Source organism: Trichosurus vulpecula, chromosome 7 (assembly GCF_011100635.1).
Source record: "Trichosurus vulpecula isolate mTriVul1 chromosome 7, mTriVul1.pri, whole genome shotgun sequence".
NCBI lineage: Eukaryota > Metazoa > Chordata > Mammalia > Diprotodontia > Phalangeridae > Trichosurus > Trichosurus vulpecula.
In genome coordinates this window covers 208,484,494-208,508,985 of record NC_050579.1, presented here as the reverse complement: position 1 = coordinate 208,508,985, position 24,492 = coordinate 208,484,494, and the positions used below count along the sequence as shown (strand labels likewise).

Genomic DNA, 24,492 nt, shown 5'->3' with positions numbered 1-24,492 from the left:
AAAATAGGTCAAAAATTGAAGCTCCAGTGATATTTTGGGATTATTACTAGAGGTTTAAATAGCCTTATAATCAAAGGAATTTAGTGTGATAAAAAAAGTTTAAAGTTTAATGTGATAAATCTTCAGCTTTGAGTAACAGACAACATGATCCTTTATATTCACATGATTACAAGTCCCCTTTAAAACTCAGACTAGCTTCATTAATTGCTGGAACTTCACTATTAGATGTTACTACATAACTTCTCCCTATCCCCTTCCCCGCCCACTTCAGTTTCAGTAGTAAAATATCTGCAAATACACAAAAGCAAAACCAATATGAATAAGTATGTTCTGTAGCTTCCATTTTTCCATTATGTAAGAGTTCTAATAATAGCTAGCATTTATGTAGCACTTGATGGTTTGTAAAGGACTTTACATAAATTATCTCACTTAGTACTGAGTTACAGAGTAATAAAGGAGCCATGGCCAAGAAGTTGTGTCCCATTCAATATAATGATTGAATTTGTCCTTTTATTAGCTTTTTAAAATAAAGTCTTCTTATATTCTCTTTAATGGGTTGATAATAATAGCTCGGATTTTGTTTTTTCCTTCATAGGAAGATATTTCCCAAAGGACTTCCAGAAGAATATTCCATAGCAGCCATATTTCGTGTGCGACGAAGCACCAAAAAGGAACGATGGTTTCTGTGGCAATTGTTAGATCATCGTAATGTACCACAGGTAAGAAGACATAAGAGTTTACACTACTTTTCTCTTGTAAGAAAAGGTCAAGGAAATATTAGGTAGTGCAAATATATATAAAGACAGTTTTACTCCCAAAAGTCTTCCCATAATTTTAAGAAAAATAAAACTGAATTAAATGGCTAACACAATGGTCGAGGATGAGAATTCTTATAAAGTTCTTTTGTTATTATTATGAATTTGACAAAAATCAACAGATACGAACATTTCCTGAATTCAAGACTGGAAAAAGAGCATTGTGAATGGCACTGTGAACTCTACTACCTATCTGATAGAATTGACAAGACTTGGTTTCTGGCTGCATGTGATTGAGTTAAGAAGGAAAAATCAAAAATAATTTTAAGATTGTAGAAATAGTAGACTAGGTGAATAGTGAGAAATAATTGAGTCAGAAAGAGAAATGTGTTTAGGAGGAAAGATAAGTTTTGTTTTGGCACATTGAGTTTGAGGTGGCAGGGGGTAGAAATGTCTTATAGGTAGTTGAATATTTGTGTCTGGACCTTAAAAGAAAAGTCAGAAGAAAAGTCAAAATATACACTTAGAAATCATGCATGTAGATGAGGTAGTTGAAATCATGATCGTGAATGAGGTCACCAAAGCACTGAGTATTATATAGAAAGAAAAGGGAAGAGGAACATGTCCAAAATAAGGGATCTGGAAGAGCATGGGAAGCCAGTGAAGAAGACAGAGAAGGAGCAATTTGAGAGTTTGGAAGTGAACCAGGAAAGTACATTTCTCTCTGAAATCAAGAAAAGAGAAAATATTTCCTAAGAGGGGGTTGTCAATAGCTCAAAAAGCTGCAGAGACCAAGGAGGGTGAGTATGCATTGTATTTGGTGATAGAGAGGCTGTTACTTTAGCGACAACAGCTTCAATATAGTAGTGGAGACAGAAGGTCATCTATAGGGGATTGAGGAGGGAGTAGATAGTGAGGAAGTAGAGGCAATAATAGATGTAGAACAATATTCTTCAAGAACATTTGCTATGAATGGAAGGAGAAATACAGGATGGGAGCTAGATGGACTAACAAGGTTGAGAAAGGGCCTATTTTCCATTAAGGAGACCTGAGTTAACTTCTAAAAAGTTAGAAAGGAATGAGCTGTCAGGTGATGATTGAAGATAGAAGAGAGTGGCTCTGTCAGGTATTAGCAGAATCACCTTGGGAAAGTCACTTAACATTTCTGAGGTTCAATTTCCTCATCTGTGAAATGAGGATGTTAGACCAGGTGACCTTGAAGGTCATTTTCTATGATCCAATGATCCTATTCCCTAGCTGGAGGAGAATGGACAAGAATGCTGACAAGGTTTTAAGAGTGAGGCTCAGAAGACCTCAAGGAGTAGGCTACGTATCCAGTTGTGGGTGCTAGGGTTGAGGATGAACTTAATGGGATGTTCAAAGATAAAGAGGTTTGGAACAGTAGTTGTGAGAAATGAGATAAAAGAATCTTTGAAAGTTAGTAATATCTGAACTGAAGCTATAGTTACCTAGACCTTATTGGATAATGGGATTTTAATTATCTTGAACACCTTATTTCCTCCTCTTTTTGACATTCAGTCAATAAGCATTTATTAAGTACTTATTATATACTAAAGACACTATTGTGGTTTTGCGTTGGCCTGGTGATTCACAAATTTGGTCTTTCACTGAGTTAAGATATTGTTTGTACACATCTTGATGTGGCAGTCTTAAATTTTGTTTTAAAATTCTTTTTGTGATGAATTTAATCATTAATAAGAACATTTAAATATACAGAGAATAAAATGATTGCATAAGAAACAACGAACTTGAACACTTTTTTTAAAAGTACATTTCATTCACACCCCAGGCATGTTAAATTTAATAAGGTACTAATGACATCACTCTGTTTATATCACCTTCATTTCTTTTTTTTTCTTTGATACTACTTTCCATTTTTAAAGCAGCTTCAAAATATTTTTAAAGAATAAGATATGTAAACATTTTATATTTTTGCAGGTATCTATAATAATTGATGGTACAAAAAAGGCAGTGGAAGTGATGGCCTTTCATCAGGGAGAAATGTTGCATTACATTTTTAAAAGTCGAGAAATTTATCCTCTATTTGACCGGCAATGGCATAAGCTCGGCCTCAGCATGCAGTCCAGGATCCTTTCCCTGTATGTGGATTGCAATTTAGTTGAGAGAAGGCAGACAGATGAAAAGGACTCTGTTGACTTTCATGGCAGAACTGTCATTGCTGCGCGGGCATCGGATGGCAAGCCTGTAGATGTAAGTAGCAATGCTTGTGACCAGGACAGCAAACGGACAATGCTTCTGTATTAAAGCAAAGTATACTTTTCTTTGATTCCTTATTTTATGTATCCTTCCAAAAGAAATTGTGCCAATATTAAGTAAAAAAGACTACCTTGTGTAAGCTCGTTGATGGTCACATGATATACGTATACATACAAATATGGATGTATACATGCAGAAATGTGTGTGTGTGTGTGTGCAAATATATATATATATATATATATATATATATATATATATATATATATATATACACAGTTATACTTTCTACATCATGGGGGTTAGGGGTGTGGCATGCCCTTGATCTGGAAAATCCACAAAAAATTTTTTATCCTTCCTTTCATAACGAAGAAGTCTGAATTTTTTGTTTTTCTTTTATGGGGTATTTGCAGTACCTTATTATAAAATTTGGGTTAAGTATTTGGTCATAGGATCTGTGGTGTCTGCTGGTCTTCACAAGTCATCTACAGCTTCTGCAAAACTCCCCCCGAATTCCCATTTAATTTCTTATGCCGACCCATCAATATAGAAACCATGAGGGAGAAAGTCACAATGTGGAAGGGCTAACTGTACCTATACATACATATGTTTATATGTATACACATGTAGCATAAAGGCTAGAAAGCTGGCCTCAGAATCAGGAAGACTTGGTTTGAATCCCTACCTCTGACTCCTATTGGTTTTGTGACCCTGGGCAAGTGACCCATCTTCTCAGGTACCTAGACAACTCTTTAAGACTACAAGTTGCTTAATAGGTGCTGGTCTCCGTTGGTAGAAGAAGTTTCCTCACTGTGAGTCTATAACACCAATGAAAATCACAGGTTAGACATATTTATATCCAGATTGCCACACCCTCCCCCATTTCTCTTTGTCTCTTCTTTCTCTCTGTTTGTCTGTCTCTCTCTAGGGCCATGATTTCATCAATGTCAGAACATCCTCCACTGATTAATATCAGCAATTCATCTATAACTTAAAGTCTTAGAATGCAGCTGAGGACCTTAAGAGGTTGAGGGACTTGTTCATAGTCACACAGTTATTGGGTATCAAAATCAGGTCTTGAACCCATGCAAGTCATCCTGACTCCAAGACCAGGACCTCTATTCACCATGCTATGCTGGCTTTCATAATACACATATAAATAGGTATAATATTTTGACACATAATATAGCCTGGACAAATTATCTGTGGACAGTAGGTTTAAAAGAAATTGGGTCCAGTCTAAAAAGAGCAATTTTATGGAAAATTAAATTTTGGTAAAATGTGAGAGTATGATGCATAATATAATTATGTTAAAAGATTGGATTTTTGAAATGCAAAGGGCTGGGGAAACATGAGCTTTAAATGATTCCAGATTATCTGAAATTCTTATTTAAGAACAATAGACTCTGTCCATTCAGCTTCTCAATAGCAGTTGCTTTGAATTATGTACTGTATTAAATAATCTGCTATGGGTTTAATAGTGTTCTCTTGGGCTCCAGTTCTTCAAGCAACATTACCATCAGCCATATAATTTGGAGAGGTAGTGGGTGTGGTACAGTATAAAGTGTGCTGCTGGAACTGCAGGCAGAGGAGCTGAGTTTGAATTTTGCCATGAAGTACCTGTGTGACCTTGTACAAGTTGCTTACTCTCTCTAAGTCTCAATGGTAAAAGGAAGGCATTGAACTAGATGATCTCTAAGGCCTCTTCAAGTTCTAAATCAATGATCTCATGACTTTGGGAAGGGCAGTCCAGGTTTACAAAAATCTTACCAATCTGAAGATGCTTTTACATTTATCTCTAAGGCTGAGATGATTAATCTCCTACAATTTGGAGAAGAAGGAATATAAAACTGGACTTTGAAGATTTTTTAGAAGTGAACATTTATAAGCTAAATTTGATATTACTAAATTTTCATGAGAAGGATTGTAAAAAAAAGCACCCCCCCAAAAAAAACCTATGAAAATATTTTATTGAGGTAACTCATAGCTCTTGGGCAGCTAGGTGTTGTGTAGTGGATGGAAGACCCGAGTTCAAATTTGACTTCAGACTCTTACTAGCTATATAATACCAGGTAAATCAATGAACCCTGTTTGCCTCAGTTTCTTCATCTGTAAAATGAGTTGGAGAAGGAAATGGAAAACCACTCCAGTATCTTTGCCAAGAAAACCCCAAATGGGATCACAAAAAGTCAGACATGACTAAAATGAATCAACAGCAATAATAATTCACAGTTCTTAAACAATTATACTTGAATTCCAAAATATATAATTGTGACCATTAAAAATACCTTGTGCAGCTAGTGGTATTTTGGGGGAAGAAAGTTTAAAATTAAATTAGGAAAAGGATAGAGATTGGACCTGTGATTTCATTAGGATAGGGAATTCCCAGATGAAGATAGTCTCTCTCAGGCTAGGCTTTAGTCTGCAACTAATAGTCCTAGAGAGTTGCTTACAGCACTGAGGTTAAATGACTGGCCCAGGGTCACACAGTCAGTAGGTAGTAGAGACATGGCTTAAATTCAGGTGTTCCTGGCTTCAAGGCCAACTTTCTATCCACTATGACATGCTGCCTCTCAAAATAAATAACATTAAAAATAAACTGTGTGACCTTGGGCAAGTCACTTAACCCCAATTGCCTAGCCTCCTCCCTCAAAAATAAATAAATAAATATCATTACCCAGAAAAAATGTTTTCCATCCCAGGGGTATCAGGTGAATAAGAGCAAAGATTGGGTAACATAAATAACTATAAAAGATGGTATAATGAACTATAATAATTGTAAGATAATTTAGCAGCTAGAGGTAGGAGTTTTATAACATTTACTACAAAATTAAAGGCATATTAAAAATGTCAGTACCCTTTTAGAGGATGCAGATTGAGGATTAAATCAGTCTTGAAACAAATTTTTTTTTAAATTAAAGAACTCTGGCACTACAAAAATGTTAAGATTCATAAATCTTAAACATAGTTTGTACGGACATATAAACTTGCAGACTTGTTTCATTTAATTGCTGAGTTCAGATTGAATAGTATCTGTGAGCTGATCATTTTTCGGTAAGAGCTCTGGTAAAAAGGAGTTAAGCATTTTCCAAAATAGGCTTTGATGTTTTATATTCCCTTTGATAGACCAGTTACTCTTTTTTGGTGTAGCTTCTCTTTGATTTCTCAACTAGGTATTCCTTTTCTTTTCTGATATGAAAAGATCAATAGAGTTGTCAATTCATAGCATTGTTACTTGGTTTCTACTAATGAGGTCAAACATGCCTAAAGACCTAGGAAATGGTTAAATCCTAGAATTAACCTTTTTAATCTGTCAAAAGAGCTGCCAAGAAGTCAGGTTTAATTTCAAGATTTCATTTTGGATATGTTCACATGTTTCATGAGTGTTTAATCTCTCATACATAAACAATATCAAGAAATCTATAATAGTTGCTTGTCGTTTTATGTTTTTCAATAGATTGAACTTCACCGCCTTCAAGTTTACTGTAACCCAAACTTTGTAGCCCAAGAGATGTGCTGTGAAATATCAGATGCTAAGGTAAGTTGTTTATGTGTGAAAAATAAGCGACAATTGACCTGCATAGTCCATCTTTTACTTTCTTCGTCCATAGATTTTTAGACATTTCAGTTGTGTCTGACTCTTCATGACCCCGTTTGGGGTTTTCTTGGCAGAGATATTGGAATGGTTTGCCATTTCCTTCTCCAGCTCATTTTATAGATGAGGAAACTGAGGCAAACAGGGTTAAGTGACTTGCCCAGGGTCACATAGCTAGTAAGTATCTGAGACAGCATTCTGGTCTTCTTAACTCCAAGTGGGGAATTATTTTCCACATTTGCAAAAAGAGGTAGTGGGACCATGTGACATCTAATATCTATTCCAGCCCAAAATTTACAGTTCATGTTTTCTAAATTGCACATTTCTAACAAAAAAACTACTTATCTGAGTACACCAGTTTCAGTTCAAAATCAAAACAGCTCAAATTGAAATTCATCAGTACGAATATTGCTAGGATTCTTCATTGTTCTTCTTTGCTCCCAATGCAGTTTTTGGCACTGGGATTTGAATCTAGTAGAACTTTGTTCAAAAACTAGTTCTGCTACTCATAACCTTTGTAACAGCGAGCAAGTCACCTTACCCTTCTAGGCTTCAGTTTACTCTTCAATTAAATGACAGTAGTAGACTTCAGTTTAAATCAAGCAAGCATTTATAAAGCACCTACTGTGTTCAAGATATTATGCTATCTGCTGGGTGTTCATAGTCAAAAATGAAAGTTACCACCTTCAAGGAATTTATCTCCTCCTGGGAATTACATGAGCGCAGATAAATAGAATACAAAGTAGGAAATAAAAGGATGGTCCCATAAAAAGGCAAAGGGGCAGAAATAAAAGAACAACATGCTCGCTTCAGGAGTATTGAAGGAGGGAGATAATGGAGGGAATTATGGAAAAAACTTTCCTGAGTAAGTGATACCTGAGCTGAGTGGTGAAAGAAGGCATGTCATCTGAAAGTGTCCCAGACATGGAAGAATGATGTAATAACAGATGGATTTATGAACTTGTGGCCAAGAAGGCTCAAGTTCCACCCCTGGCACAAGCAAGTCCTTTAACCTTTCTGAGCCTCAGTTTCCTCATCTGTAAAACAGGGATAATAATACCCGTAGTACTGAGGTGATGGAGGATCAAAGGAGCTAACATAACATGTTAGTAATAAAGCAGAAACCCCTGACTGTTTTCCTAATTGCTCTTTCCGTCACACTAAACTCCTCTGTCCCTAGTGCTAATCATAGGTGCAGCAATTGCTGTCTACTCAGTATTTTTATTTGGTTGTTGCCTCAAATGCAATATGTCCAAATCCAAGACTCCTTCCAATTTCTTCATTTTTTGTTGGTGACATTATCATTTGCCCAGGTTGATTGGGCACAGAAGTTCATTACCAGGATTTTTTTTAAAAAAAGAAATTTCTTGCCACCAAAGTCCTTGACACTGTCAAATGGTTCAACATCAAATATTATTATTATTTAATCAATGGAAATAAAATTAAAGAAGAGGCATTGCCATCTGCTTTGCTACTGTACCCTAAGTACCATGGGGCCTTTCCATCTGATATGCTGCTGAAGCCTTCTGTGTGTTGTTGACCCTATTAGAATGTGATCTCGAGAGCAGAAATTGTCTTAATTTTTCTATTTGTATCCACTGGTGCTTAGCACAAGGCTTTGCACATACTAGGAGCTCAATAATGCTTTATTGAGGGGAAGGGAGAAGAACAGAGGGCAACAGTTTGAAAGTAAGAGGAGGCAGAGTCAAGATGGCAAAGCGAGAGGTCCCAACTTTGCCTTAACTCTACCCCACCAAAAACAAACAAATTTTCATAACAACCTAGAAAGTGTGCAAACCATATATTGATGAGAAAGCCAGGAAAAAGCCACAATGAATCATTTTTCCAGCCTGTGGGGTCTGTCCAGGAGTACAGCAGCAGTGACCACGGCAGGCAGAAATGGGCTGTGGATATGGCATCAGACCAGTGCTCAGGCACAGTAAGAGGACTAAACACCTTGGCAGGAAAGATCTCTGGGGACCCCTGTACTAGCACTGGGAGCAGGAATCGATGCCGCTTGGCAGCTCAGTTGCCTATTACTCAGTTCTGCACAGAGTCCATAGTTCAGGGCAGAGAGGAGCAGTCAAGTTGCAGGGGAGCAGGGTCCCTACCTGTATAACGAACTAGGAACAAGTTCAAGAACATAACTGTGTGTCTGTCCAAGAGCAGAAGGGAGACTCAGTTCTAACCTCTAGGCACACACGTAAGTCTGCAGTGAAATAAACTAGTGTAGGAAACTAAAACCAAGGCAGAGCCAAAAGTTTGGTTTCTCCTGAAATTGGAGAGCATCTGTATTAGCAAGGTAATAATCACAATATGGACAATAATTATAATTATGCTTATGTAGTACTATATTGCAAAATATAAGAGACTCTTTGTATAGAAGTTATAAGAAGTAAACCATTTATTCAGACACCAGAGAACCAGGTCCCAAAACCAGTAAGTCTGACCTGTACAAGCAGCAAACAAATTCCAGAACCAGTAAGGCCACTTTAAAATAACAGCAAGGAATCTAAAATATGACATTACAGCAGGGAGCCAAGTCATCCCATAATCTTCCTGCCCCCTGCTGGGGCCTTGTCACTGACAATCACTCACAGCACTGCCACCACATGTCTGCTCTCCCCCCAGCTCTAACTGCTCTCCCAAAATTTCTTATGATAGACTTTCCTTTTCCTCTCAGCAAGCTCCTCCCACAGCATGTGATTTAGGCTTCCTATGGGAATAGGTCACATGGCCTATTAATAGGTGGGAAAGATCTTCAAATCTAAATTGCTATTACAGCATCCCAGCAGTCTGAGTGTGACAGAGTCCAGCAGCAGTCTACAAAAACTCAGTCATACATAAGCCAGAAAATCCAAACCAGGTCAGGGATTTGCAGACCAGGAAGGCAGGGAACAGACCTCTGCCCGGATCACACTACTCTGGAAGCACCAAAAACTTACAGACCCCTGGACTATGCTGCAAAAGCAGCAGAAGGACATAAAAGACAATCTCAGCCAGACATTCTGCCTCCCACCCTCACCCCCTCTTTACCTCTACCCCAAAGCAAAGCCCAACACCAACACAAGCTCTAAAGTCAAGAAATAGCCTGGAAAAATGAGCAAACAAAAAAGCTCAAGACAAAAATACAAAAGAAAGTTGGAACTGGTCCCCTTTCCTTCCAGTGACTGAATCAACAGCTGAAAATCACTTATGCTATGGAGCTTTTAAAGACCCTGATGTAGTACGTGACCAATCACAAGGGATCATTTAAAATTCTATGTATTTAAAAATTTTTTATAAGATTTCATCCTAAGTGCCATGCAGAACTGCTGAATGAGTAAAAGAAAATTTTGAGACTCTGAAAAAGATCTGAGAGGTTTATTGTACAATGTGAGTCAAAAATATGTTATGGCAGCCCCAGAAGCTAATGAACTCTTAAGTTGCATTAAGAGGCATAGCGCGACTATGGAGGTGATAGTCCTGGTATGACTATATCTTGAGTGTAGTGCTCAGTTCTGTGGACTGTATATTAGGAAGAACATTGATAAGGTGAAGAAAATATATAAAAATATAAGCTCCCTGAGGGTAGGCATTGTTTCATTCTTTGTACTTGTATCGCCAGCACTTAGGCACCAAGGCCCAATGTACCAGACACACAGTAGGTGTTTAATAAATGCTTACTGATTGATTGGTTGATCCAGAGTTGGGCAATCTGATTAATTGGTGAAGGCCTTGAGGTCACACTCCATGAGAATTATATGGAGGAAATCGGTATGTTAAGCCTGAAGAATGGAGGTCTTAGAAAGCATGATAGTTATCTTCAAGTATTAAAGGGCCTTAACATAGAAGAGATGTGTTTTTGCTTGGAGTAATAGGTGGAGTTTGTGGAGAGATTTAGGTTTGATATAAGCAAAAACTTCTGAACAATAAGAGCTTTTCCAAAGTGGAATGGACTTCCTGAAGAGTTAAGGGGTTCCCCCTCACTGGAGAGCTTCAGGAAAATGCTAAAAAGAGACAAAGATGTTGCTAAGGCTTTTTGAGCCTGGGTACTTGGAAGGAGGGCAGCTAGCTGGACAGTGGATAGAGTGCCACCCCTGGAGTCAGAAAAGCTCATCTTCCTGAGTTCAAATCTGGCCTGTTCCTAGCTGTGTGACCCTGGGCTAGTCAGTGAACCCTGTTTGCCCCAATTTCCTCACCTGTTAAATGAGCTGAAGAAGGAAATGGTGAACAACTCCAGTTTCTTTGCCAAGAAAACCCCGGATGAGGTCAATAAAGAGTTAGACGTGACTGAAATGATTGAACAACAAAAATTGGAAGGATGGTAATGCCCCAAACAGAAATAAGAAAGTTTAGTAGGGGGAGTGAGTTTAGGGGGAAGATTGTTAGTATACTTTTGGCCATGCTGAATTTTAGGTACCGAGCAGCACATATTTCGAGTTGTTCAGTGGGCAGGTGTAGATATGGGCCTGGAGCTGTGAAGTGTCAGATATGTAGATTTTGGAGTCACCTGTGTGGAAGTGATTAATGAATCCATAAGAGTTAACGAAATCACCAGTTCTCATTTTCTCAGTTTCCCATAATTATCTTGCATCAGTTCTCTACCTCATGTGTCATATTTAGTCAATCACTACACCCTACGGATCCTTTCTTTTGCAATGTTTCTTGATTTCCCTTCTATCAGTACTCCTCTTCACCACCACCTCCCTTATCACAGAAGATAACCTTCTTTATATTAATGTAGTTTTATGCCATCTTTACTTTGAAGTGAAGATTGAGTTCCTTAACCTCATTGAATCCTTCTTCAACCATCTCAGTCTTATAAGGATCTTCCTTTCCTGGGTTCACCTAACACTTGTTATTTGGGCAATTCTTTTTTTTTTCCGTGGGGAAGGCAGTGCAGTTGGGATTAAGTGACTTGTCCAAAGTCACACAGCTAGTAAGTGTGTCAAGTGTCTGAGTCCAGATTTGAACTCAGGTCCTCCTGACTCCAGGGCCGGTGCTCTACTCACCAGGACACCTAGCTGCCCCTGGGCCATTCTTTTAGTTATTTTTATCTGCTACTTTGAAATGTCCTTTTCTGACTAGACTGTAAACTCCTGAGGTTTTGAGCTATGCTTTACCTCTCTCTTCCCCTACCTCAGTGCCTGGCATATAATAACATTCAATAAATGTTCTTGGTTGTTTGCCTAATTTTTCCTCAAGTGAAAAATGTGTCCCATAAAGGTATCTGAAAAGGATTAATACTAAAACAGAACAGAGGAAACAGATGAAAAGCAAAAGATTAAAAAGTACATTTCTCCTTTTCTTAAGCTTTTCCCAATGTATGCTTCATTCATTTCCCCCTAAAAAAATTTATAAAAAAATCTCAGCAGTAACTTATTAATGCAAAATAAACTTTTATTTCTGTATTCAGCTTGGTCAATTGAATAAAAAGTCACCTACTCAATGGAAAAACAGGCAATGTATTTTTCTGTTCCTACCAAGTTACTTTTTCATATACATAGATACATATATACACATATATATGTACATTCACATATATATACACATATATGCATATATAGATATAGATATATGCTATTTGGAATGCTCTTGGAGAGGACATCCTAAATTCAATTTATAGATCCCAGTCCAAGTGAGATGAAAGGCAGCCAAATATCCTTCTATAAATAGAGAGGAAGATAACTTTGTGTGCCAACTCACAGGTTTGAAACACCTAGACTTCTTGGAGCCACACTTTTGAGTACAGAAAGTATTAATTCTTAAGAGGATTTTTAAAAGTTAGTATAATATGGATTTTGGTGGCAGAGCTATTCAAAACGGGTCTGTTTCAGTTGAAAAGTAGTTTTTAAAAATGCCTTTAAATAAGTTTAAATATGAAGTTCTTGACCAATACTGAGGGAGAGAGAAAAAGAGAGAGAGAAAGAAAGAGAGAGAGAGAGAGAGAGAGAGAGAGAGAGAGAGAGAGAATAATAGAGCTATGTTTAAAAGCGATGTAATTGTAGTGTTTTAGTATAGTAATATAAGATTAAAAGCACCATATCAATCTAGTGTGTGCTGAAACCTGGGAGGAAAAATTTGAATTTTACTAGACATGGGTTAGATGCCTGATAGTTTATGAGAGCATCTAACAGTATACACATGAACTAAGAGTGTAGAGATAGTTCCCTGCCCACAGTTTTCTTTTGGTTGTACAGGAAACATTGGTCGTTTAAGAAGAATTTTACAAATTGTTTACAAAAAAACAATACTTGTACGGAAGATTAGTGTATTGTATTTTTTGTAAGCAAGTATTGTGTCTTATTCTTATTGGGGTCCTCACTAGCACTCAGTATAGTGCCTTCAGATAGAAAGTACTTAATAAAAATTTATTGAAAGAATGAATGGATATTTTATTTGTAAATAAAATAATGAATGAAGATATGTTTGAATAAATCAACAGCTTTCACTTTTACTGACTGCTCCTGTTAAACTTCTGAAAGCAATTATATTCCACTAGAAATGCTTTTAACTTTGAAAATTAAAAATGTCATTGAAAGTCTATCTTTATGTGCCCATTTAAAAATTTATGTTAGAATTTTAAATTACAACAGTGTTTCAGTACCATGATTTTACTCTCTTAGATGACACTGTCTTCAGCTTAACTTGCACACGTTCTGCTATTTAAATTAGATTTCCAGGCTCAGAGGCAGTGGACTTCTATTGTTGTTCCACATTTGCTGATTCAGTGGAAATTGCGGGAAATTAAAATATGAAGAAAAAGAAATGAAGAAAAAGAAGGTTTAAAACCTCCTAGACAAGAAAAGGACTTAAGAAAGAGAATCTATATAGGGATAAAGAGGAGCAAATTTAAAGAGCAAGAAGAAATTAGACTTTGTTGAAATTGCTTGAGAAATGCAATAGTAAGTTTAAAGGGCAATTAACTAACCCTGTCAAATTAAACTAAGAACTTTCACTAATAAGGAGGCCAGCCTTGTATCTTGAGCCTCATATCTAAGCCTGTACCTTTCCGTAGCCATATTTTGGTCAGAAGCTTTTATTGACACCTTTTTTATTATAGTAGCAATAACAACAACAGAAATTGGGAGAGGGGTAAATTAGTAATCATGGTGGGTGAAAACCAAATAATCCTATCTTCTTGGGCTCTGAGTACATTAAAAAACTGGAGTACTGCTTTGGCTTAGGTTCTTTGCAGTGACTAGACTATAAATTTCATGACAGAATTTACTTGTCAAGCTTGGCCCTAGTAATGTGCTCTGAACACACTAGGCCTTACTGATATTTGTTAAACTGAATTCTGATATGTATTACAATTTCTTATATAACCATCAACTGTTTTTAAATGCTTATTCCTTCCTCCCAAGTAAATAAATTCCAATACATTTGTATTTGCCAAAGCTGTCAGCTGGTTCTAGCTGCTAGCCAATTACAGGGAATATCCAGGAGCCTAAAACAGAGAAAAAACAAGTTTGCTCAAGATTAAAGTCACTCAAAAGGACCTGTTCCATCTTGCTAGAGTGTATCAAGCTCATTTGGTAAATCTTTGATTTGGCTTGACACTGATTCCCCAGCCAGCCTCCTTCACTCCATTCCTTGAGGAGCCCCATTTCCCTTCCTTTTTTTCCACTCCCCATGCCTCTTTTCTCCTTGGATTTTCAGTTCAAAGTCATCTCTTGCTTGCCAGTTTGGATTCCCTGAAGATCATAGATCCTAATTTTCTGCCTTTTTTTTAACTCATTTTTTTACTCATTCTATTATTGAGGAAATAGAATCCCAGAGAAGTTCAGTGATTTACCCGAGGTCACATAGGTAGTAAGCGGTAGAGGTTGAATTCAAATTCAGATCCTTAGGCTCCAAGTTCAGAGTTCTTTCCATGTTACCATGTTGCCTTTTCTATGTTTCATTTGAGGTCTCTCTTTGTGATGGCTCCAAACTACTCTCTGCTTTCTCTTCTCAAAGCAGACTCACTATCTATCCTGTTCCTTACCCCCATATTTAGCTCAGATTTCAGTGGCTCAGTCTAGTGGTGTGGCTAGAGTACTACTTCTGGGGTTAGGAAGATCTGAGTTCAAATTTGGCCTCAGACAATTACCAGCTGCGTGATTCTGGGCAAGTTACTTATTTCCTTAACTATAAAATGAGGATAATAACAGCATCTACCTTCCAGGATTGTTGTGAGGATCAAATAAGATAGTATTTGTAAAAGAATTTCATCACTGTGTCTGAAATATAGTAGGTACTTAATAAATGCTTGTTTCTTTCCTTTCATCTATCCTTCCTATGCATCCATCTTCCAACAGAACAGTGGTTCTGTTGCCACTTGCACCTTGCTTTGTCTTTTAAATTCTTGTGGGCACTAGCTTCTGAACATATCTACCCCAGATAGATAGCCAAAACTAAGTGGTCAAATTCCTGGTGAAACTGGAAAACAAAGAAGTTGGTACATTTAATTGTGGTCACAACAGAATGCTTTGGGCGTCTAAATATTCATTGAATCACCAACCTCTGGTTTTTTTTTTGTATTTTTTGCGGTAAAATGTTTTAGACATGTTTAGAGTGAAGGAAGGTGACTAAAGACTTTGTTTTAGATTTTATTTCAACCCTCCAACTACATGCCTAGTAGAATTGTCAATCAGCCAAAGCAAAAGGCAAAACTAGAAGTGGGTCATGAATCACTGACTGAGAACCAGTGACCCAAAGAATATAATTGTATTATAGATTACACAGTGCCTGGCTTGTGAGATAGAGAAAAGTTCATTGTTTTGTTAATTACATTGAACAGCCCAAATGTTCTTTAATTTTTAGACTTAAGACCTTCTATTTTTTTCCAATTCAGCAATCATTGGTGAAGCCGTATGTTGTAGTGTGCTCTAGTCAGAATGACCTGGATTCAAATCACATCTTAGATACTTCTACTATATGACTTTGGATAAGTTATAACCTCTCTGTGCCTGAGTTTTCTCATTTATAAAAAAGATGATTGGACTCAGTTGCCTCTCAGGTCCCTTTCCACTCTAAATCTATGAGCCAGTGATCATTTATTAAATATCTGATGTGTGGTTAGAGCACTGCAGTAGATACTGGGGGAGATGCAGAATTAAGATTAGACAGTATTTGTCCTTAGGAGAATCCACAGGAGATTGAGGAGTGGTTAGAAAGATAAGAAGTAAAATTGGAGGGTATGGGCTCTCTGAAATTTAAGAAGAGATTATCTAATAGGAGAGGGTCAGCAGTGTCAAATGCTACAGAAAGCTCAAGAAGGATAAAAATTGAAGAAGAAAAAAGTCCACTGGGTTTGGTGACCTCAGAGAGAGGAGGGAGATATGAACAGAAGCCTGATTCCAAAGAGAGAATGGGTAGTGAGAAAGTAAAAGCAACCTGAGTAGACAACTTTTTCAAGGTCAACTGCAAAGGGGAATGGATATAACGAACAGTAGCTGGAAGGACTAGAAGAATATAAGCTCCTTGAAGGCCAAGACTTCTAAAAACCTTTGTGTCTTTAGCATCTAGGATAGATACTGGCATATAGTATGACTTGTATTTATTTGAAAGGATCAAGAGAGACCTTTGGAAGGGAATATTGAAGTGTTGTGGAAGAGGGGGACAAAGGAGATGAATTCTGGAATAAGGTCCTGAAGAAAACATGAGGGAGGAAATTCATGGACAAGAGAATAGGGCCTCTGTAAGCAGGGATATTTCTTTTCTTTTTTGATAATATTTTATTTTTTCCCCTAACTACATGTCAAGACAATTTTAGCATTCATTTTCACAAGATTTGGAGTTCCAGATTTTTCTCCCTCCCTCCTTCCCTTTCCTCCCCTCTTCCTAAAATGGTGGGCAATTAGGTATAGGTTATATATGTGCTATCATGTAAAACATATTTCCGTATTAGTCACAGTTGTGAAAGAAGAGACAAATCAAAAGAAAAAAACATGAAAAAGAATAAAGTGAAAAAATATTCTTTGATCCGCATTCAGAGTCCACCAGTTCTTGATCTGCATGTGGATAGCATTTTCCTTTGTGAGACCTTTGTACTTGTCTTGGATCACTGTGTTGCTGAGAAGAGCTGAGTCATTCATAGTTGATCATCATACAATGTTGCTAATATTGTGTACAATGTTTTTCTAGTTCTGCTCATTTCACTTTGCATCAGTTCATACAACTCTTTCCATGTTTTTCTGAAATCCGCCTGTTCATCATTTCTTATTGCACAATAGTATTCCATTATATTCATATGCCACAGCTTATTCATTCATTCCCCAATTGGTGGGTATTCCCTCAATTTCCAGTATTTTGCCACCACAAAAAGGGTTGCTGCTATAAATATTTTTGTACGTGTAGGCAGTAGGGATATTTCTAAACATGTTATGTTTACAAAATAGCTTATTATCATTTGATCTGAAGATAGTTTTCAAATGGAGGTACAAACCTTATGACATCAGAACCATTGGCAATAGTGCTACGTGCCATTTTCTGTTGGAAATTTTTCAGTGTAAGTATTTTAGTGCATTCCATTATTAAAACAGAAAATTCACTGGCAACCACTGGTTACATTCCTGGACAAATTCAAAAGGGATGGGTCCTTACTGCTGAAAGGGACAAAAGATCATTTTATCCTGTAAATTTAGGTCCATTTAGAAACCTATCTGGAGAAGTATTTGGGAAAGAGGGAATTGTATGCATGTGTGCATGCATGTGTCTGTGTGTGTGTGTGTGTGTGTGTGTGTGTTTCTGTCTGAATTACTCTATAGAGATTCTCTAAATTGTCTCTGAGTTAATGGATAATTACCAAAAAAACACAACCCCCCAAAACTTCCCACTTTTCCTTGGCAATGTGTGTCTTTTAGCATCTGTTGAAGTTACTGAACTATGTTAAAAATACATTGTGACTAAGTAAATTTGATCTTGGTTCAATTAAAAAAACAACTATGACTATGTTGTATTGTCCATGCCTTCAGATCTCCTTTGCTCAAGTAGCCAGCATCATAAAGCTCAGATGGTGTGCTTTTTGTGTGCTGATTTCCTTTACAAAATGATGTATTTAGATACTAGTTTTATCCAGCTATGAAATTTAATATTGTTATTTCAGTATAACAACATAATGATAAATATTTTATAGAATTGTAGCAGTCAAAAACGTGTATAAAGTATCTGTAGAATTCCTTACTAAAGCCATTATTTTAGTGGCTTTTCAGAAGAGTATAATTTTATCACAGGGGATATATTTCTGTTGTACAGTGCTCCAATAATAATCTCTGTGCAAGAGCAAATGTTATGTTTCTCTATCATCAGTAGCAACTTTCTATTAGTAAGGGATCAGTGGAACTGCCTTTCAACAATTCGGGCAGCCATACAAAATGAAAACTGATGGGGGGAGGGGGCAAGGGAGCACGGTTGCCTAGATTGTTAGAAATTGATTCCATTCACTATGCCCTCAATTTGTATTTTAGTGCCCACAGCAGGACAGCTTTGGAACTACGGCTTCATTGATGGCAACTGCTCATGCCAGTAAAATTTCTGCACATCTGCTAGCAAAGCCGGAACTTGCTGAACTATGCCAGTGCATTCCTAACAAGGTAGGAGAGCTTCAGCCCAGGTCATGTGGGGAAGACATAGGATAGGGTGAATCAGACCCCTCAACTGTGGCTGTAGGTACCCAAGGCAGGCCTGAACACATTGAAGATTGGAACTAATGTCCCAAGCTACTCAGACTGCTTGTTGGAGTTTCCCCTGGCTAGTTCTAGGACCACTCAGCTTGAAACCCTGACTCTGAGCTAGAGGATCCCTTTGTGCCCCGTGTACCTGGGAAGCTATTAATGTGATTTAAAGTGGAAAAGAGCAGATGTTTAGAATTGGAAAGAAGCCCTTCATTTTATAGATGGGGAATCAGAGGACCAGGGAAGATAAACAAGTTTCCTAAGGTCACATACCTAGTTACTCTTCATCACTGGCAGAGATGGGATTAGGTCTCCTGGATACCAGCTCTTTCTACTATATTTTTCTATCTCTTAATGCATTGGAGAGAAAGACCCAGCTGCCCTCTCTCTACTCCAAACTCAATTACCAATGCCAGGTTAAACAAACAAAAACAAGAAAAAAAATAAAACCTGCACTAAAATGAAAAGCAACAGCAAAGAGGATCAGATATTTAGACCTAGAACGTACCTTATTTACAGATGAGGAAATTGAGGCCCAGGAAGGTTTAGTGACTTGCCCGAGGTCATAGACATACCAAATGGCAGAACTGGGATTTGAACCCAGGTCTTCTGATTCCACACCTTTCCTCTATAGAACAGTATGCCTGTCTGCCTTTATTTGTTAAAATTATCTATCTGTTTATCTATGTAGATGTTTCAAAGTTTCTTTTCCCCAAGGCTGTCCCCTGTTTCTTTGCTTGGGAAATCCCCCTATTCTGATTCTTCTCTCCTTTTCTTTTTATTCCATTTCTATCCTCTTTCAAGACTATTGTCCCACCTGTCCCAGTACTGTCATCCTCTCTTCAGTACAGGGCCAAAGAGAGAATGTTTAACACCATTTTTTCCCCTCTCCTTCTGTCTCATTGTCAGAGGTTAGCTATGAGGGTGGTTTTTTTGACAATCACCTAAATCTTAAGAGAAGCCCTGCTAGTGTGCTTCCTGGGACTTACTCGGTTGCTCCTGAGACATTAACCTCATACTCTTTCACTAAGCTTACAGTCTTAGTTGGATTATAAGTCCACTACACTGAAGGTTTTGGCTGTGTTAAAGATGCCTTCTCTTTGTGTTGTTTATGCTTGGATGGATCTGTAGTTGTAATTTATGAGGCATTGCATTGGGGTACAAGCTGATGATCCTGTATATTAGGGGTTCTTTCAACCTTTTTTGTGTCATAGACCCTGTTGGCAATTTGGTGAAGTCCATAGATGTGTTGTCATAATAATATTTTAAAATATATAAAATTAAATATATTTGGTTGCAAAAGAAACCAATTGTATTGAAATATGTTTTTTGAATTATTAAAAATACAAGTTCACAGACCTCAAATTAACTATCTCTGCCAAGGATCTTTTACTTGCTAAGTCAGGAACAAGATATGGTACATTTATTTTTTATTCAGTGGGTGTTAGGGGTTGGGAATTATGTCTTTTGCTGGCAAAATATAGTGGAAGAAATTTGCTCTTTCATTGTTCTTTTTTCATAATTGGCTATATGCTCCAGATTTTAAAATGGTATTCACTATGTTGCAGCAAAGGTTTTCATTATTATATTCAGTCTCAACCAGCAAATACAGGCAACCCTTAGTTGTCTGTCCTAAGTGGGAAAGGTAGCACAGATCAATGAAATACTCATAAAAACCAAGAACTCTAGTGCAGGCATTAGTTTCAGCTTCCTCCCCCATTGTAGTTTACAAGGCCAATTTGAGATTCACCTCCTCTCTCTTCCCTGGATTTCTTTTGGTAAAAAGAAGCTGAGAAATGACTAAGAGCCTGAAAGGAGGAGCAGGGGAATAGATCATCCATATATTAGGGAACCAGCCCTTGAGTTATTAAGAGTTAGTTGACTGTAGGAAAGTAGACAAATGCCTTAGACAGAATTTAATGATGACCAGAAGCTATGCTGCTTTACTCCACCATTGTCAGCTGAATATTTATGAGAAAGAGGATTTTATATCAATATGTTAACTTTTGGGGAAGCAACTTGGAAATTTATTTTTATGCAGGGAGAAGCAGGTTTGCCTGGAGCTGCTGGTTTGCCTGGTCCTAAGGGGGACAAAGGGGAGCAGGTAAGATGGCCAATCTAATGTCTGTTTGTTAGGGAAAATGTTTAGTATGAATAAAAAAATTATACATATGCTTCTGTGCAATTCTGCTCTGGCCTTTCCTAGCCTGGTACACATTGAAGATGTGGGGCAAAACATGCATTTAATGAACAATATAAAAATGCTAATAGCTAAAATCTGCAAGAACCCAGGAGGCTTGAAGCACTACTTTTTAATTGCCATGTTGAATTCATAGAGAAGCTGGCAACTATTGGGGCTATATGCCTCTGCAGCTTTAAAGAACTCTGGGAAAAATTGTGAATCAGGCAAAATTTAGTTTTGCTTCTCCTCCTCCGATCCTTCTTTTCCTTTTCCTTCTTTTCTTCCTCCTCCTCCTCTTCTCTTCCTCCTCTTCTCTTCCTCCTCTTCTACTTCCTCTTTTTCTTCTTCCTTCTCTTCCTTCCTTCTTCCTCATTTTCATTTTCTTCCTCCCTCCCTCTTCTTCCTCTGCCTCTTCTTCCTATTTTTCCCCTTCTTCCTTCTCCTGTTCTTCCTCTTTGTTTCTCTGTCACTGCTGATCTCTGTATCTGTTTGTCTACTCCCTTGCTATGTTCTTCCTCATGCCCCCAGTGCATTAAGTTGATTCTGTTTGCTAAGGGCCCAGTCCCAGGAGGGGTCCTACCATGGTATCATGCTCTAGAACAGGAATTCTCAATCTTTTTTGAGGCATGGTAGTCTGGTAAAGCCTGTGGACTCCTTTTCAGAATAATATTTTGAAATACATAACATAAAATTCATAGAATTACAAAGAAACATATAAAGATATAAAACATATTTATATAGTTATCATAATATTTAAAATAACAAATTCATGGACCCCTGAAATATGTACATGGTTAGAAACCCCTGCTCTATACCTTCTTCATCTCTCTGTTTGCCCATTCATCATTCCAATCAAAATTTACTTATCTATATTTAATTCCTTCAAAGTCCTGCTCTCTGAGGACTAATGAGGATAAGCTAATTTGTGCTATGGCAGTGGCTAGGCAGTATATAAGGTATTATGTCTCTCAGGTAATAGAATTGCATTTTAGTAGGGTCTTTCACGGCCTTAACCTTAAGGAGTGAACAACATTGGAATTTCAGGCAATGTGGCAAGTCAGTGAATGCGCGGGGCATTCACTGGCACCCCTCAAGTCACAACATGGGGGTGCCGGTGTGACAAAATATAATACTAATGGTGATACAATTTAACTGGTCATAATTATAAACTTAGCTTTTGAATAGGCTTCATGGTCTAAAAAGCATTTTAACATGTATTATCTCATTAAGCTGGTTTTTAAAACAATTCCGTAAAGTGGTTAGAATAAATATTCTCTCCATTTTGCAGATGAGAAAACAGAGGTCAAGAGATATTAAATGACTTAGCTAAGGTCACAACAAAACAATAAAAGTGGGATTTGAAATAAAACTTTAGGGCTCTTCCCACAACATAAAACTTTTTTATTGAAAAGTAATTAACATCTGGGATCATGATTTTTAAGAGGGTTTAGATTCAGTTTTAGGTACTAATTAATTAAGAGAAAGCATGTATCCACAAACACTCACCCCCATCCAACATCTTTTTCAAAGATCTTCCCATGTTTACCCTTTGTCCAAGTATCTGCTCTGCGCCAGATACTATGCAAGGCATTGGAGAGACAAATATAATAAATATATATAACAATATAATGTATTATACATATAATAAATATATATATATAATAAAAATATAATAAATGAAACAATCCTCACACTAAAGAAGTTTACAAAAATTCCTCTCCTTACCCAGCAATAGAATTTTATGGTTCTCCTCCAATGTCAAAAGATGTGTCACAGAATGGAACACATTGAGAAATACTAATTAAGGAGATCCCCGATACAGATAATCCTCAACATCAGATATTTAAAAGCTAATTTTCTTTTGGGTTTGTCTTGCATGATATGATTTCTTCATTCATTTTCACAACAGATTTATTTTACAAATGACATTTTACTTGTATTAATATTTACATTTTCATTTTGCTAAGTACACAACAACAAAAATATCCCTAAGGTATGCTGGAGAAAGTATGAAAACAGACTAGGATAAAAAAATTGGCTTCAGATTATCCATAAACTGGAAAACCGATATGCTTTTTAACAATATGCATATTAATATTTTTCTGATTTTATCTATTGTTTTACATCACCTTCATTTCCAATTACATCTTCTCTTTATTTCCTATGCAACAAGACATCCTTCACAACAAAGAACTTTTTAAAAAGAGAAAGAAAAAACTTCCCACAAAAATTAATGAAAACTGACATCTGACAGCATATGTAATGTTCCACACACATAGTCCCCCACCTCTGCAAGGAAAAGAAGGAGATAAATTTTTCTCATCTCTTCTCTGGGACCAAGCATGTTCGTTATAATTGCTGCTCAGCATAAACCCGGGTTTTAAAAAGATATAATCATGAGATGGAGAAAAGGGGAGATACATTAACATTTTATGAAGCTAATTAGACATTATGGCAAGTGAAAATGACTTCAGAATGCTTGGGGTGTCAACTAACTCTTCTCTGAGCTCAAGGCAAAGCTGAGCTGAGCCCTCCTCAGGCTTTTATTATCAAGTTTTTTTTTTTTGTTATCAGTTATTCTTCTCTTCTTTTTCTCTGTGTCCTCTTAACTTTAATGTATACTAGAAGGAAAGGTGCCATCTTTTGTATTCTATACTACCATAGATTTTACAGTGTTACAACAGGTACTCCAATAATAACTATGCAATATGAAGATTAAAAAGTTAGTTTGATTCCAAGCAGACTAAACAATTATTTGAATGTGATCACACAAAGTGCAGTGGTACTGAGGGAATCGCTTCCCCCCGCCCCCCGCCCCAGGTTTCTCCTACAGATTACCAGTACAGGAAATATTGTTATTTAAATTTTTCAAGATTTGTAAGAATAAATCAATTAATCCACAAGCATTTATTAAGCATCTACTGTGTGCCAGGTACATATGAATGACATCATGGTGAAGGGGATAGAGTCAGGACTTAGGCCAAGCCAAGAAAACCTAGGTCTGTTATATATTGGCTTTATTACCCTTGGCAAGTCATTCAACCTCAGTATTCCAGGCAGTGCTGTAAGACAATAAATCACTGAGCAGATACTTTTCCTAATACCCGAAGCTCCTAATATCCATTCCATTTCTCCCCTAGTCACCCTCTATGTATCTGAATATATACATGTTGTCTCTCTGTGTAACAACAATGTTGCTAGCAGCTGTTGTGGGGGTGAAAGACCAACAACACCAGCACACAGAAGGTCTGCCAGCACAGGGTCTTTGATCTGCTTTTCTAAGGAAAGCAACTTCAAGGGGTTAACAATCTTACTTTAGTTAAACATACGTATATCATTCACTTAGTTCAGGGGGAAAATCCAGCACCCTGAACTTCAGAGCAAATACAAATAGAGAAAATATAAACAGAGCAAATATCACAATTCAACAGACAGGCTTTGTCTGATCAAGACATCACATACATAGTTACAAAAAAGAGAAGCACCAACATTTGAGTTTTCAAAGCTGGGGGAGGTGGCTCCTTTGCGATGGCTACCCAGAGTCTCGTCTGGTCAAATCACATGATACTCTTCCAGTGAATGAGAGCCCCAAAACAAAATGCCAACCTAAGATCTTATATATCTGGTTCAGGGCCCTGAGGGCTCAGAGACTACTTGGCAAAAAGATGTGAAACCTGGGTCCTCACACCTAGTTAGTGAAAGGGTATGGGTCTGCCTTTAATCAGGCCTCCCTTTGTTGGCCCCACCTGAGGCTTATTCAATGGGTGGGAAAGATGTTTCACTTACAGATTGACCTTATACTCCCTCAACAAAATATAAGCTCCTTGAAGAATGATGTTTCACTTTTGTCTTGGTATCTTTAGCACCTAGCACAGTGTTTGGCACATGATCCAAACTTAAATGCTTGTTGACTGACTGTTAGAGCTATGTTGGTTGAAAGAGTTTCTTCATTAAGGGCTCCCTGTAGCAATAAAATCACAGACCTGGTCAAAAAATAATATGCCAAGAAATGTTCTTACAGTGATTTCCATCCTACAAATGATTCGATGCTAGTAAAGGCTATCAAAAATAAAGTAAACCTGA

At 37.3% G+C, this 24,492-nt stretch overlaps 1 protein-coding gene across 1 annotated transcript in view; it reads left to right on the top strand.

Moving 5' to 3' along the window:
- The window catches only part of COL19A1 (collagen type XIX alpha 1 chain), a 398,183-nt gene that overhangs the window by 27,309 nt on the left and 346,382 nt on the right, over window positions 1–24,492 (top strand). The window contains exons 3-7 of the mRNA XM_036768309.1: window positions 596–719; window positions 2,715–2,987; window positions 6,448–6,528; window positions 18,021–18,146; window positions 20,269–20,331. Of these exons, the coding sequence (XP_036624204.1) occupies window positions 596–719; window positions 2,715–2,987; window positions 6,448–6,528; window positions 18,021–18,146; window positions 20,269–20,331 (667 nt within the window). The remainder of the gene's footprint in view (window positions 1–595; window positions 720–2,714; window positions 2,988–6,447; window positions 6,529–18,020; window positions 18,147–20,268; window positions 20,332–24,492) is intronic.